General features: G+C 48.7%; 1 protein-coding gene across 11 annotated transcripts in view; it reads right to left on the reverse strand.

Annotated features, from left to right (window-relative positions):
- Positions 1–16,194, reverse strand: part of LOC139227503 (transmembrane 6 superfamily member 1-like) — a 100,412-nt gene that overhangs the window by 20,868 nt on the left and 63,350 nt on the right. For 10 of the 11 annotated variants that reach the window (XM_070858273.1, XM_070858270.1, XM_070858272.1 and 7 more), the window contains 3 exons: positions 15,553–15,657; positions 14,409–14,501; positions 8,847–8,966 (listed from right to left, as the gene is read on the reverse strand). In XM_070858273.1, coding sequence (XP_070714374.1) covers positions 8,847–8,966; positions 14,409–14,501; positions 15,553–15,657 — 318 coding nt within the window. The remainder of the gene's footprint in view (positions 1–8,846; positions 8,967–14,408; positions 14,502–15,552; positions 15,658–16,194) is intronic. The other variant, XM_070858268.1, reaches the window with a different exon arrangement.

Raw genomic sequence — 16,194 nt, forward strand, 5'->3', positions numbered from 1 at the left:
ATCTCAGAGACGCTGTAATCGTGACCACCTTCAAGAAAGGTGACAAGTCCGACTGCGATAACTACAGAGGAATCTCCCTGCTGTCGACCACAGGGAAAGTCATCGCAAGAAGCCTCCTCAATCGCCTTCTCACGGTGGCTGAAGAGCTCCTCCCAGAGTCGCAATGTGGATTCTGCCCACTAAGGGGTACAATGGACATGATCTTCACCGCACGGCAGATACAAGAGAAATCCAGGGAACAGCACTAATCCTTGAACATGGCCTTCTTTGACCTCACAAAAGCTTTCGACGCTGTCAACCATGAGGGATTATGGAGCATCCTCCTCAGATTCGGCTGCCCTCAAAAGTTTGTCACCGTCCTCCGCCTGCTCTGCGATGACATGCAAGCCGTGATTCTGACCAACAGATCCATCACAGACCCATTCCACATTCGGACTGGGGTCAAGCAAGGCTGTGTCATCGCACCAACGCTCTTCTCAATCTTCCTTGCTGCAATGCTCCATCTCACCTTCAGCAAGCTCCCCACTGGAGTAGAGCTAAATTACAGGGCCAACGGGACTCTGTTCAACCTCCGCCTCCTCCAAGCCAGATCCAAGGTCGTCCCATCCTCTGGCATTGAACTACAGTAAGCGGACGGTGCTTGCGTCTGCGCACACAGAGGCCAAACTCCAAACCATCGTCAACACCTTCACTGAGGCGTACAAGAGCATAGGCCTTACACTAAACATCCGTAAGACAAAGGTCCTCTACCAACTAGCCCCCGCCACACGGCACTGCCCCCGGTTATCAAAATCCACGACAAGGCCTTGGACAACGTGGACCAGTTTCCAAAACTCGGGAACCTACTGTCAACAAGGGCAGACATCAACGACGAGGTCCAACACCACCTCCAATGTGCCAGTACAGCCTTCGGTCACCTTAGGAAGACAGTGTTTGAAGACCAGGACCTCAAACCCGGCATCAAGCTCATGGTCTACAGAGCAGTGGTGATACCCACCCTCCTATCTGGCTCAGAGACATGGACTATATATAGTAAGACACCTCAAAACACTGGAGAAGTACCACCAACGCAGCCTCCACAAGATCCTGCAAATCCATTGGCAGGACAGACGCACCAACGTCAGCGTTCTCGCTCAGGCCAACATCCCCAGCATCAAAGCACTGACCACACTCAATCAGCTCCATTGGGCGGGCCATATCGTCCACATGCCTGACACGAGACTCCCAAAACAAGCGCTCTACTTGGAACTCCGACACGGCAAGCGAGCCCCAGGTGGGCAGGGGAAATGCTTCAAGGACACCCTCAAAGCCTCCTTGAAAAAATGTAACATCCCCACCGACTCCTGGGAATCCCTGGCCCAAGTCCACCCAAAGTGGAGGAAAAGCATCCGGGAAGGTGCTGAGCACCTCGAGTCGCTTCACCGAGAGCAAGCTGAAGCCAAGCGTCAACAGCGGAAGGAGCGTGCGGCAACCCAGCACACCCCCCACCCACCCGTTCCTTCAACCACCGTCTGCCCCACCTGTGACAGAGACTGTAATTCCCGTATTGGACTCTTCAGTAACTTGAGAATTCACTTTTAGTGTGGAAGCAAGTCTTCCTCGACTCTGAGGGACTGCCTATGATGATGATGATGCACCGGAACCAAAAGGGATTCCACTTCCTCAATGTGCAGCTGGTATGTGACATTGGCAGTGCAACGTGCAGGTTAAAGACCGATATCCTCGCAGCAGTCACGATGCATTCATTCTGCGGTAGTCCTCTATGTCAGCTGCATTTCTGCCTCCACGGCAAACCAAAGGGTGGCTACTGACAGACCAGGGCTATCCGCTGATGATTCCGGTTCACAACCCATGCACTCGTGCGCCACATGCATACAATGAGAGCCGTGTTGCACAAGAAATGCGATAGAGCAAACCATTGCCCCGTTGAAGCAACGATTCCACTGCCTGGACCACTCTGCAGGAGCCCTGCAGTACTCGGCTGAGCGAGTCTCGATTTATGGTGGTATGCTGCCTGCTGCACAACCTGGCCATCAGGAGGGAAGTGCTTGTCACCACCAATCAGGCAAGAAGCTGAGGAGCAGGAGCACGAGGAGGAGGAGGCGGAAGAGGAGGAAGAGCAAGGGAGGCCGCAATCTAGACAGCCCCTTTCTGCCCAGACTGTACGTGAAGAACTAATTCAAGTGTGATACCAGTAACCTCATCACCAATTCCCCATTCACCAACAGTTCCACACCCCTTACCTTCCCTCTGTCATTGACCATCACATCATTCTCTTGGCCATAAAGCAAAAACGAAAGCCAACACAAAATACACATTCCAAACCAAATTTATGAAAGAAATCATGCCATATTGCACACACGCTTAAACTAATCGTCCTTGTGCATCCCCTTAGCGCCTGTCTTCCATGTGCCTTTGCCTGGCTTGGTGCTCCTACAAAGTGCCACCCCAGTGGCTGCCGCATGGCAGGTGGAAGGCTGCTGACTTTCAGTGGAAGAGACTGTAAATGGCCTTGGAGGATGATCTTGAGCAGTTCTGGGTCTAGAATGCCCGGCTACAGACTGCACCATCTCGGCATGGGCGGCAGCAGTCTAGGCTGGCTGGCTGACAGGCAACAGCCAGGGCACTGGCGGAATGGCAGAGGTGGGATCACAAATGGTATCATCGTAAGAGAGGACGGCAGGTCCGTGCTCCACAGAGACACTGCCACTCCGCGGGGTGGGACCTCAGCAATCCTGGTAATCTGATGAAGGACCGATTTCTGGACTGCTGTGACACCCTGCAGGCCCCTTGAAACACTGGTATCTGCAGCCATGATGGCAGCAGTCTGAGCTTGCATTGCAGGAAGCTGAGCTTGCATAACCGAGGTCTGAGCTTCCATTGCAGCACTCCGACCTTTGGTGGAAGCTGCTTGTGCTGCGTAGGAACCAGAGACATCGGCCATCAGACGCTGCATCATGGTTAGGTCCACAAGTGTGTTGATGGAGTTGGTCACCATGCTGGAAAGGATGGGCTCCAAGCTCTGCACAAAGCCCTGTGCCAAGTAGGTGCCCACCTCCTCCATGGTCCTTCACACTGAACACAGGCTTTCTGGCAGGCTTCCCAATGCACCAAGCAATTTGTTGTGTACATCCATCAGCCTTCTTCTGTAGCCTGGCCCATCAAAGTCCTCACCCAAGTTTTACAGCAGAACTCGTGTGCGACCTCGCCCTCTGGCGAACTGGCATCATTGCTCCCGCCCTGTCTGCAGTGCACTTGTGCCCGGTGTCTCACTACATGCAGATCCTCTAAATTACACACAGTGTCAGTATCTGAGCCGGTGGCTGCAAGTGTGAAATCAAGTGAGTGTGTTTTCATCATCACTGTCTTCTTGGTCTTCCTCCACTGCCCACCATGTTGCAGTTCTTGGGTATCTGAAAGGAAAAATGGGCACGTGGTAAGGTTGTGGTGAGGGGAAACCAAGAAGTGCGTGCTTACACCAGCTGCAGCTTCTCAGTCGGAAGAGATTGTGGGATGAGGGGGAAATGGGATTTGAGAAGGAGGATTAAGTATGAGGATACCGTCATCTTCAATGGATTCAGCCCCGCCACTGGCCACGGCCTCAGCAATGGCCCTTCCTATAATGGTCAGCGCCTTCTCCTCCATAGGGTTAGACCATGCAGGCGTGTCTCTGGTTACATAAGAACATAAGAAATAGGAGCAGGAGTCACCTGGTCCCTCGAGTATGCTCCGCCATTTAATAAGATCGGCTGATCTGATGATGGACTCAGCTCCACATAACCCTTTATTCCCTTATCGCTGAAAAAATCTGTCTATCTCCACCTTAAATATATTCAATGACCCAGCCTCCACAGCTCTCTGGGGGATAGAATTCCATAGATTTACAACCCTCAGAGAAGAAATTCCTTCTCATCTCAGTTTTAGATGGGTGGCCCCTTATTCTGAGACTATGTCCCCTAGTTTTAGTTTCCCCTATGAATGGAAATATCCTCTCTGCATCCACCTTGTCGAGCCCCCTCATTATCTTATATGTTTCGATAAGATCACCTCTCATTCTTCTGAACTCCAATGTGTATCGGCCCAACTTACTCAACCTATCTTCATAAGTCAACCCCCTCATCTCTGGAATCAACCGAGTGAACCTTCTCTGAACTGCCTCCGGTTAGTTCCCGCTGACTCCGGTTGTACGCCACCTTCTCCTGCAAGAGAGAGGGAAGTGTGTCAGTGAGTGTCGTGCAATATGTTTGGGTGATGTGGCTGTCATGGTTGAATAGCTGGCAATGTGTGCAAACTGTGATATGTGGGTGTGAGGCTTGCAACAGCGCTAAGTGAGGTGAAGCAGATAAATGTTAGCAATGAGTCCTGATTGATAAAGATTGTTCGTAAGTGAGTGATGGAGGTGTGGTGGATTGAGCAGTGACGGAGAATTATGGTAGGATATGACATTTGAAGATGCATTCACTGACCTTGACCACTCGTATGAGGTCATTAAACTTCTTGCGGCATTGCATCCAGGTCCTCGGGGCTAAACTCCTGGCATTGACCTCCGTGGCAATCTGTTCCCACTGCCATCATCGTGTGTCTGGAGGGCCTCCTGCCCCCGAGAGTACAGAACATCTCTCCTCCTTTCCACATCCTCTATCAAGACCTCCAGTGCAGCGTTGGAAAACCTTGGGGTGCACGCTCTCTCCCATGGTCAGCCATTGTTGATTGTTGCACAGCACACTACTCCCAATGATTGCAGCACCGCCAGCAGCCACAATGCACCCTTTAAGAGGTGCAGGCTAGCTTTAAGGAGTGCTAGCAAGTAATGATATTGGGCCACCTGCTGATGCGTGCAGCCAATGAACAGTGCGTTCAGTGCTGCCTGCATGCAGCAATCGTTAAAATGAGCAGATAGCACGAAGCTGGCGAGCTGCCTGCATTACACTGAACAGGCGCAGGTTAATCGCACATCCCTATCCAATTTAGCCTCCCTTGAATTTTAAAGAGCTTGTTTTCAAGTATTTGAAGAAACCATTCCGAGGGTCCGAGTTTGGTGAAACTTAAGTTCCGCCCAAGTACCGTCCAAAGGACCGCTAAGATCCTGACGGTACTTTGGGCGGAAGTTTTGAGAAAAAATGTGGGAAAACCTGTCCAGCGGCAAAAATGGGCCTTGCACGCCGATTCTGGGTGGCAGCGGGCGGTAGCTCCCATTCTGGCCGGCAAATGCGATCCTCAGCAAACCCAAGAGGAGGAACGGTGAAAATAAAAATGTTTCAAAACAATTTTTCAAAACTATCAGAAATGCTTCAGGGGACCCCCATCCACCTGAATCCCTGCAAAAGAAAGAAAGAAAAGAAGTGCACCAACCTTTTTTTGCAGGTCTTCACACTTCCCGTTCAGGTAAGACCTGCCTCCACGCGCCGGTCTTTTCCCCTGCTGGAGCGGAGGACCGCCCGGACCAAACTGGGGACACAGCGGGCGGGAGGACTCTTGTGGATGTTGCACGCCAGCGCATGCCAGTGGACGGTCTCCAGCGGTCTTCTCTCCCCGCCAGCGGGAGGACTTCACCAAACTCGCTCGGAGGGGAGATCGCCCAGAAAATATGGAGACCGCCGAGAAAGCTCGGTGGTAAGTTGACCAAACTTGGGCCCCATGTTTTGTTTGCGCAGTGTTTGCAGGAAGAGAGCACTAAGGTTCATTGGCGTGGTTAGCGCGTAATGCGGGTTGAAAGGTTGAGGCAATCTGTTCTTGGCCTGTGGGGTTCAGTTGGATTAGGCAGTGGGGATGGGGTGGTTCTGTCGACCAGGAGTCCTGTTGGGATTGTTGTCGTTGCCCGACTCTTGATGGGTCAGAACACCCAAACCATCTCCCAGAAGTAGAACGCAGACAATAACAATAGCCCATCCAAAGATGGTGCAGGGATAACCAGACCACAAAACGTCAACGTTCTCCTCCTGCAAACACTGCACAATCAACACATGCAATGGCTTATTATTTTTGTGAAAACAAGCTCCTTAAAATTCAAGAAATCCAGAAACGCGTTAACCGCACAGGTAAGTAATTTACTAATTAAGATACACAGGGCAGTTAGGAGTACTTGGGACTCTTACCTATTTACACATTTCTCTCCGAGAAAGAATCGACCAGAAGCACATCCATTCTCCAGATTTGGCCACGGTAGACCAAGTGCCAATTGTGAGGAAAGCTTCTCAAAAGTAGGGTAGATTGTCCATAATTAAGTCAAGGAGCATTCAAAGGTTTCTGCAAGATTGGATGACCATGGTATGCATCAAATAATAGATGCTTTAAAAAAAAGGACAAATTGACATCAAACCAAATTTTGGACCAAATCTCAGGGTCAGAAGCCTACCCATCCACATAGCACAAATGGCACTAAATTTCCACCCATTTGCAGCCTATGAGGTTGGATACAACATAAAATTACACCAGACAGCAGCTTCACACCAAAGTTTAATTGACCATTACAGAAGGAAGAGGATGGATGAAGGAAGTATTTAGTCATGCTGATCTGCCCATCATGTGGGACAGGCTTGATGGACCAGCTGGTCTTTTCCTGCCCGTCAATTTAATTGGCCCAGAAATCCCGGCCTCCCCGGGCCTGTACGGAGTGTGTACGGACCCGGGGAGACATTGCAAAAGCCGGTTTTCAGTGCACAATGCGTATATGCTGAAAACCGGCTTTTCCGATCTGTCAAGCTCCAGCTTGACGGATCCTCCGCATGTCAGACGCGAGGACATTTGCAAGGGCAAGATTGCGGGATTTACCCACATCTTTCCCAGCAAATGTCCTCAAAACTCTTGCACTTGAAAGAAGCAGGCGCATAGCCTACTTTTACAGGCATAAGTCTTAAAACACACCTAAAACATAAAAAATAAAATTAATACACATTTTATTTTTAAAAACCCTGCCCACTACGTTATATTTATTTTAAATCATAATTTTTTTTTAAATTTTAACTTGGAAGAAAATGTTCTCTAAGATATTTATTAACTTTAATTTCAATTAATTTTAATTACGTGAGGTGTGTTTTTTATTATTTATTTGGTGTTATTGTGTTTGTTTTTTTTCTCAATTAAAAGCAATAGGACCTCGTAGATATGGAGTTCCCATTGCTATTAATTGAGAATACTGTACCTGATTGGCTGAGCAGTCACACGTGACTGCACCTTCTGTGTGGGAACCTCGAAGACGGGAGCATGCTTCGCAGCGCGGGAAGAGAAGGCCTCCCCACCGGAATCCCACGCTCCTCCGACCACCAGGTAAATTCATTCAAATGTTTCAGGTCGGAGGCAATTGCCCCTATATGTTCGGATTAAGTTTATTTGCACAGCATGTGTTAGTGTAAACCAATAAGAAAGGGGCTCCCTTAAATCCGTGCTGGTTTGGACCCATGACTAAATGATTCAGCAAAAACGATTAGCAATTAGTAATTATAGTCATAGTAACAGGAGCAAATACAACTTTACAAAAGATTGAATTACGGCAGACAGGACTATGGGACAAGTGTGACAAACTGCCTGGATTATATTTTTTTAAACTTTCAAATATACTCCACTCAAATTTGGCAAGCTAGCCAGACGGAAGCATGCCGTCCCAGCTCCACTGATTTATCTTCGGTGTTATCAGAAGTATCGTCTTAAATAAAACTACGCAGTATCGCGAATGAAGCTGAATTATAACTTATATAAGTTTTAGGATCGAAATTTTGTAAAGTATTAGAATTGAAAGGAAAATTGTGCTTATAAGCAAAGTGGAAAACTATTTTGTCAGTAATTATACTTTACTTTGACATTAGCAAATGTATAAAGCACAAGTCATCACACACGCCTTCAGAAAATGACGTTGCAACTGACTTCACAAATCCCTTAGCGTGCCCCTTAAACAACTGTCAAGTCACTTTTCCTTCAAACTGTTCCGATGAAAAGGGCTTTGAAAGGCAGTTCAGCTCCAAGTCTTTGCCACAGGAGGTTGGTAGCCTCTGCCTTTTTCTGTGCTGTAAATCCTATGTAATGGTTAGCCACAGAATCCCCGCATGAGGCTGGAGGTCCTTACAAAAGATTGCCCCCACCCCATCATAGGCAGTCCCTCGAACCGAGGGTGATTTGCTTCCACGCCGAAAAGTTCACAGGTGTTTCAATGAAGGACCGAATATTTCAGAACCCGAACTAAATCTGGAAAATGCTTGTGCGTGGATTTTTTTTTAAACGTGTGGTGGCCGTTGCACACCGAGCTTGACAGAGCTAGGTCTTGGTCCAGTGGCCAGAGTTATCCAAGATGACTGGAGACCTGCTCTGCTGCACGGACCTAATGCGCGCACATATTGCAGTGTGGGCTGGCCCGTGCCTCTTCTGGGCCTTGAACTCTCACTCTCCTGGGCCCCGATCACGTCCCTCTACAATCTCTCACCGCTCCTTCGCCCCGACCTCGCCATTCCTGCAATACCTGCCCATGCTCCAATCAGCGACCTGGATCTTGGTGATGTCCAATCCAGTCGCCCTCTTCTCTGCCGTTGTTCTCCTGCACCATCGGAGCAGGCCGGGGAGCGGAAGGAGCAGCGTGGCAGCGTACCACTCCAGGGAGAAGCACGTAACCCCACCCCAGGCTCTCACTTCTGATCTTAGTGATTGTGAGTGGTTAGGTAGCCTACCAGCACTCACTGTCCAGGCTCACACATGAAGATTGATCATTTCAATGGCTGGCCACTGCACAACTAGGCCCCTTCATGAATTTCTGCCTTAAGGGAAAAATTTGCAGGGGGTGCTTTAAAATGTGTAAGCTAGACAACATCAAGCAAAGTTCCTATCAATAGGTCTAGGCATAATCCATCTCGGTTGTTTACCTGTGCAAGACCTCCTGCATGAAGTAGCGCCAAGTCTGGAAGCCAGGAACATCCGGGAACCGAGAGGCCGTACAGGGTTACGATGCAGAACGGGACAGAGTAAAACATGTACACCAGCATCTAACAGAAAGACAAAATGTGTGAAGAGAAAAACTCACCAACAATCTCAGCATGTTTGAAATGGACAGGCCTCAGTGAAAAGCAGCATTATTTTCATCGTCTCAGGAATTAATTTTACATTAAATGTAACCCAGACTAACGTACACAGATCGGAAAATAGTGAGGAGGCCAGGAGAATCGGCGCTTGGCTCCAACGTGTAAATCCAGCGCTTTCTCATTCCCCAATGTGCATCTCCAGTGCTTTCCCACATTGTAATGCTTGCTCCGACAAGCCTAGTTTACCAGGTTATTGTTAACTCTGCTTTTGAGCACACAGGCCAGTTCCAAGAATGTCTGTGAGTAGGATCCACAAACAGGAAGTGTGTATCAAACTTCATTCATATTTTGGATCAATCTGAGGTGCAGCACCAGCAAGCCTTGCAGCGATGCTCCAGTCACTCACGATCCTTTACGAACAATGGTCTCCATGGATAGAGGTTATCATCTTCCAGTTAACTGGCCAAACCGGCTCTGCTATGCACTGTGTTTAGGAGCAAGACACAGACACACTTCTCCCACAGCTTGCCAAAGAGGAACAGATGTACTATTCTAAATTGGCCAGATAACTAAGGAGTCTGTATCCATTTCTGCCACTAATCTAGGCACAGATCAGCTTCCTGTTGCTGATGTGACAAGTCTGACTCAGCTCTTGGCAGTCTCACCCTCAGCATCTTCCCCACACATGTATTCCAGCACAGTTCAGATGTGATCCCTGATCATAAAGGAACATGGTTTGGATGAAAGTATCAGCTGTGGCTCAGTGGTAACACTCTGAGTCAGAAGATCGCGAGTTCAAATCCCATGCCAAAAACACTTTGAAGTATTTCAGTCACAAGGGTGTTTGATTTCCAAATCTCGCCTGCAGAAGATTACAAACCAGTGCTCAGAGTGTCGGGCACGGTCACTGTGTGCGTTACATCCACCAATAGATCACTGGCAGAAATGGGTGCAGACTCATTCATTAACTGGTCCATTAAAATAATACATCAGCACTGTCCAAGTCTGCACCACCAGAAAGTTGTCACATTGAATCAAAGGCATTGAATGTTTGTGTGACAATGCAAATATCTGTGGGATTAAAACATTGGCAATTTTGAAAACTCTAACTCACGATGTCACAGTTTGGAGCAACACACTACCTTGTCCTTAAACTTCTCAATTCTGTTCCAGCAGATACCAAGCCAGTGTCAGTTTGGAGCGACAGACTGTCAGCACTCTGGATCCCTCTGTCCATTACAGAGGATTTCAGTTTTCAAAAGCTCCAATTGTCCTAACATTCAAAGCCTTTTGGAGAAGGTGGGGGGACAGAGTTCAAGATTTCCACCACCCTTTGGGCTCAAGTTTCGGACGCCCGCTAGAATGGCGCACATTGGTGAGGCCCGCCTAATTTATAGAACAAAAATGGCGCCGAATACTTACCTCGCAATTCTCCGATAGCTGTAGTCCCATTTCCACCTGGGCACGGCGCAGCAGGAGCTGCTGGGGGCGGACCTACAGCCCTGCGCCAAAAACAGTGTCGGCAGCTGCGTGCATGCACAGTGGAGGCTGTGCGCGTGCGTAGTAGCTCCCGGCCCTCCCAGCGCGTCCTGTCTCCGGGGCGACGACCCTATCCCAGGCCAAAGGGATGTCGCCCCTATCCCGGGCCGAGTAGCCTGACGCGTCTTACCTCGGCGGCGGGGCCCGCCCACCCGGCCTCTTGCTGGGGACAGCCCCGCCCGAAGTCCTCCTGGGAGCCCAGCATAGGCGGGCCCTGCCCGAAGTCCTCGTTGGAGCCGCCGTCGGTTTCGGCAGGGCCCGCGGTCTCTCGCTGGGGGCGGGCCCCGCCCGAAGAGTCGGCGGTGGCCTGGCATTGTCGTCATCTTCTCTCCTCCCCCCCCCCCAATCCCCCATCTTCTCTCTTCCCCCCCACCCAATCCCCCATCTTCTCTCTCTCCCCCCCCAATCCCCCATCTTCTCTCTTTCCCCCCCAATCCCCCATCTTCTCTCTTTCCCCCCAATCCCCCATCTTCTCTCTTCCCCCCCCAATCCCCTATCTTCTCTCTTTCCCCCCCCCAATCCCCTATCTTCTCTCTTTCCCCCCCCCAATCCCCCATCTTCTCTCTTCCCCCCTCCCCAATCCCCCATCTTCTCTTTTCCCCCCCCCAATCCCCCATCTTCTCGCTCTCCTCCCCCAATCCCCCATCTTCTCTCTTTCCCCCCCCCCCAATCCCCCATCTTCTCTCTTCCCCCCCCAATCCCCCATCTTCTCTCTTCCCCCCCCCCAATCCCCCATCTTCTCTCTTCCCCCCCCCCCAATCCCCCATCTTCTCGCTCTCCTCCCCCCAATCCCCCATCTTCTCTCTCCCCCCCCCCAATTCCCCATCTTCTCTCTCCCCCCCCCCCCCACCAATCCCCCATCTTCTCTCTTCCCCCCCCCTCAAATCCCCCATCTTCTTCACCTCCGCCCCCCCTGCTCTTCTCCCCGGTGCTGCAGTAGGCGAGTAGAAATAATTTTTTATTTATTGATTGATTTTTAATTTTTTTGCATTGATTTATTGGTTTACTTATTGATTTAGCATTTATTATTGATGATGGCTCTTTATTTGTAAAAGTGAAGTGTTTATTGTTTGTAAAACCCCCTCCATCTTTCTATCCCTACGCCTGATTTCTAAGTGTAGGCAAGGTTTTTCTGAGCGTGCAAAAATCTACACTTACTCCATTCTAAGTTAGTTTGGAGTAAGTTTTTACTGCCTAAACTTGCAAAACAGGCGTAAGTGGCCGGACACTGCCCCTTTTGAAAAAGAAATCTGTTCTAAAATGAAACTGTTCTAACTGACTAGAAATGAAGCAAACTAAAGGCCGAAAATTGCAATTTCTAAGATACTCCATTCTAAACTAGTTGCTCCAAAAAAATAGGAGTAACTCAGGCCGAAACTTGACCCCATTGTATGGAAAATGCTTCCTGCTTTCCCTCCTGAAAGGCCTAGCTCTACATTTTAAGATTGAGCCCTCTTGTTCTGTATTCCCCCACCAGAGGAAATAGTTTCTCTGTATTTACTCAATCGAATCCCTTTCTTATTTTAACACCCCGATCTGATCACCCCTCAACCTTCTAAACTCAAGGCAATACAAGCCAAGTTTATGCAACATGGCTTCATAATTTAACTCTTTAAGCTCTGATATCATTCTGATGAATCTAAATTTGGGGATGTATTTTGGGCAAGTTCCCTTTTCTCTTTTTATTCCATTTTCGTTGTTCACCTGCTCCGTCACCCGAAGAGTATTTAAGACTGTGATGAGGAGGAATTTCTTCACTCAGATGGTTGTGAATCTTTGGAATTCTCTGCCCCAGAGGACTGTGGATGCTGAGTCTCTGAGTATATTCAAGGCTAAGATCGATAGATTTTTGGAGTCTAGGGGAAATCAAGGGATATGGAGATCGGGCGGGAAAGTGGAGTTGAGGTCGATGATCAGCCATGATCTTATTGAATGGCGGAGCAGGCTGGAGGGGCCATAGGACTTACTCCTGTTCCTATTTCTTATGTTTTTAGTATGATCTTTCCCAATCTGCCACCAATACCTCCTGCCGTCAGCCAGTAGGAGGTGCAGCAGACCAGGAAAGAACGACTTGCATTGACATAGCGCCTTTCACGACCTCAGGACGTCCCAAACTGCTTTACAGGCAATCAAGTACATTTGAAATGTAATCACTGTTGTAATGTAGGAAACACAAGCATGTCCGTACCTCTGAATCTTCACTTGCCATTGCTGGGAGAGGTCAGTGCCTCCTGGCTGATGTAGTTCAGATTGGAAAGTGAGTAGAGCGAGTGGGAGACAAATTCAACTCATGCCGGTTTCCAACAATTCGGTGATTCGAGTACGCGCCAGAAGGCCTCGGTAAGAGACCCAAGACAAATCTATCATCATCTGAATTAAACCGGTAAAGCTGGGAGGGAGGGTCGAGGGGGGGTGGGGGAAGCAGAGGGCAGGCAAGCCTGGGCTGACAGCATCCTACAGTATATTTGTGGAGCCAAAAGAATCACTCCTGCTCCTCCTGGCTCCAAAGAAATGAAACTATGAAATGTTTCCTTACCTTTCTGTGGGTGGACTCCAGTCGTTCCTTTAAAGGACCACTTGTTAGGCTACTGAAGACCTGGAACAACTGGGCAGAGCACACGCAGCACAAGCTCCGTCCATTACATGACTCATTTTGCATTGGGGTCCTACAACCAGCGGTGAAACCTTGATTTGCATATACAAAGCACCCAACACCTGTTTTGGGTGGGTGCCCTACACAAGTAGCAAGCTTCCAATTTAGCAACTGCCGTTCTTCTGAAGGAGATGGGTTCGCAGGCAATCGCCACCCAAAATTAGTCAACCCCCCCCCCCCGCCCCAACACTCCTAAAAATGGGTACAATGATGTTCAATTTCTCCCCCAGTGAGTAAAGGTGATCTTGCTCCATGGCACTAATAGCGCCTCTCCCTCCAACCCCTATTTAGCATCATCAGTGAATATGTATAACCAGTGCGTATAACCTAGACTCGTAATTAAACAGCATTAAGGAAAAATTGCCCATGTCATTTGTTAGACATTATGGGGCCGAAATTGCCTTCTGACCGCAAGGGAGCGCACTCACCGATCTTGAAGATTTTTCTCTGCCTCAATCCATGGGGCGAAGAGTGGAGCAAAATTCGGCTCTTTGCACTTTTTTTGTTCTGGGTGGTGAAGTCAGGTTGCGGCAAGGCATGGGGAGCAGAGCAGACGTTGGTATGTGTCATCAGCGCTGCGCTGACACGTAGCAACGTCCCTCCCCTTCAGTTAAAGGGGCGGGCCGCTGCAAACTCTGCAGCCACATTCATTAGTGGCACCCACTGGGCCACCAGGGAGGGGTTTGGCTGGGCCAGTGGCCCGGTACCCAAGAGGGGGTGCCGGGCTGCCTGCTAGCGGCCTGGCCGAACCCGTGGTCGCCATTGTCGGGCCAAACTCGGAGTCGGACGAAAATTAAAATAAAATGGCGGATGCGGCAGTGCGCCCTCCCCTTTAAGGACACACCGCCCAGCCACAGGCAGCTTCCCGCCGGGGAAAACTGTCGGGGGCACCGAGCGATGGTCGATCCGCTCCCACAGGGCAATTTCCCACGTGGGGTAGAAAGGGGCCGCTGGTCGGGAAGGGATCAGTGGGGTGGGAACATCGGCAGGGCAGAACGTCGAACATCTACCGTCCCACCGTCCCGTCCCCCCCCAAGAAATGAGGGCAATGTCGCGATTGTTGGCGACTTCGCACCGACGAGCGGTGAGTGCTTTCCGCACCATCTCGGCCTCTTTGAGGCGGTAACGGCTCATTAAAAAAGGGGCAATTTCGGCCCTTTTCTGAATAAGAAAATAAAAGCGACTGGCCAACCAAAGTCTGAGGCTACTCTTACCTGTATCTTTGGATAGGCTGCAGGATCTCTCAGGTATGGCTCTTGTAGCTGCAGGTATTGTCGGCACAGCTTGGCAGGACAATCCAAAGCCACCTATGGCCAACAGTAAGTAATCAGTACAGTATGCTGCGATAACCGAGAAACACTGCATGGCATTTCTGAGGTGACCTCTATGTTCTGCACACTAGATAGGGCTAGAAATTGGTCTTTTGCTGATAGCAGTATTTTTTCGGCAAAAATACCATTAAAAATACCGCTATTTTTTAAAGGTATAAAATTTGCAAAAAAATGCACCTGACAGTAAAAATTGGCATTGCACAAGGATTCACGGTGGAAGCCGCGATCGTCACCAACTTTAGTCCAAGGCCGATTACCACTAACAAGACAGGCCCTGGGAGAGGGAAAAAAATTGCAATAAACAAAAAAAGCACAAAACATTTACAAGACCCTTAACTCAGTAATCGCTGCAAAAAAAAATTTTAAATGAAAACTTTAACTTACCTTTTTTGCAGGTCTTCATACCTACTGCTGTTTCTGGGGCTGCAAAGCAGGCTTCTCTCAGGTGTGTTTTTCCGCCCAGAATACAGGTGCACTGAAAGGCCAATTTAAAGCAATATGGTTTTTTTTTGTCTTGCACGACGGCGGTCTGCTTTTCAGCGATATTTCAAAACCACCAGCACATAACTTTGGCCAATTTAGGTGAGCACCTTTTTCCATCAAAAAAGGCGAAATATCGCCGAAAATATGGGCGCAAGGCTGGCCAATTTCTAGCCCTAAATTCTAGAAACTTCGAGGAACAGACACTCCTTTACTGTACATTTGACTATAAAGCCATTACTTGCGTTTGCTGCTGGGCCAGTTTCAATGCAGCAAGAGTAATTAACTTAGTGCATTACTGAAACAGGTTTTAGGGCAGTGTATTAAAGAAAAAAAGAGTAAAGACAGACTTTTAAAAAAGGAGTTGATTCAGGGATCACAAAATTGAAAACTGCTTGGGCTAGAAATATTCAGTTCAGGCGCTGTGTATAATGGGGCACCCGATCTAATACCCGTGACGGATTTCTAGCCCGTTAACCTTTAACTCGCCATTACATTGCAATGCCACGGCGATTCGGAAACAAAGTACCATTTGTGCTTTTCTTACCAATCCTCTGAAGAGGCTGAATGCAATGGCAAAGATGAGAGAGATGGCCAACAGCAGGTCGAGCGGTCTCTGTGCTAGACTCTTCCTTTGAACAATTTCAATAGTCTGAAATGATTAAAACAAAGCTTTTGTTTCAAATAGATCAGTTCAAAATTAAACCCAGAAATAACTAGTGATACCTGCGAATGAATATTTAATGTGTTCATTTGATATTCCTCTGCTGTTTTGTCAGAATTAACCTGTTTATTTGAAGTGGGCAAACTGTTAGCCGTGGCTCAGTGGGTAGCACTCTCGCCTGTGTCACAAGGTTGAGGGTATCAAGCCCCACTCCAGAGACTTGAGCACAAAAATCTATGCTGATATTCCAGTGCAGTACTGAGGGAGTGCCACACTGTCGGAGGGGCCGTCTTTTGGATAAGACATTAAACCAAGTCTGGCCTCTCAAGTGGATGTAAAAGAGGCCATGGCACTATTTTGAAGAATAGTGACCTTGCCAATATTTATCCCTCAACATACATCAATAAGACAGATTATCTGTTCGTTATCACTTTGCTGTTTGTGTGACCTTGCTGTGCACAAATTGGCTGCCACGTTTCCTATATTACAACAACGGCTACTTAAAAAGTACTTCATTTTTTGTAC

The sequence above is a fragment of the Pristiophorus japonicus genome, chromosome 17 (assembly GCF_044704955.1).
Source record: "Pristiophorus japonicus isolate sPriJap1 chromosome 17, sPriJap1.hap1, whole genome shotgun sequence".
Taxonomy (NCBI): domain Eukaryota; kingdom Metazoa; phylum Chordata; class Chondrichthyes; family Pristiophoridae; genus Pristiophorus; species Pristiophorus japonicus.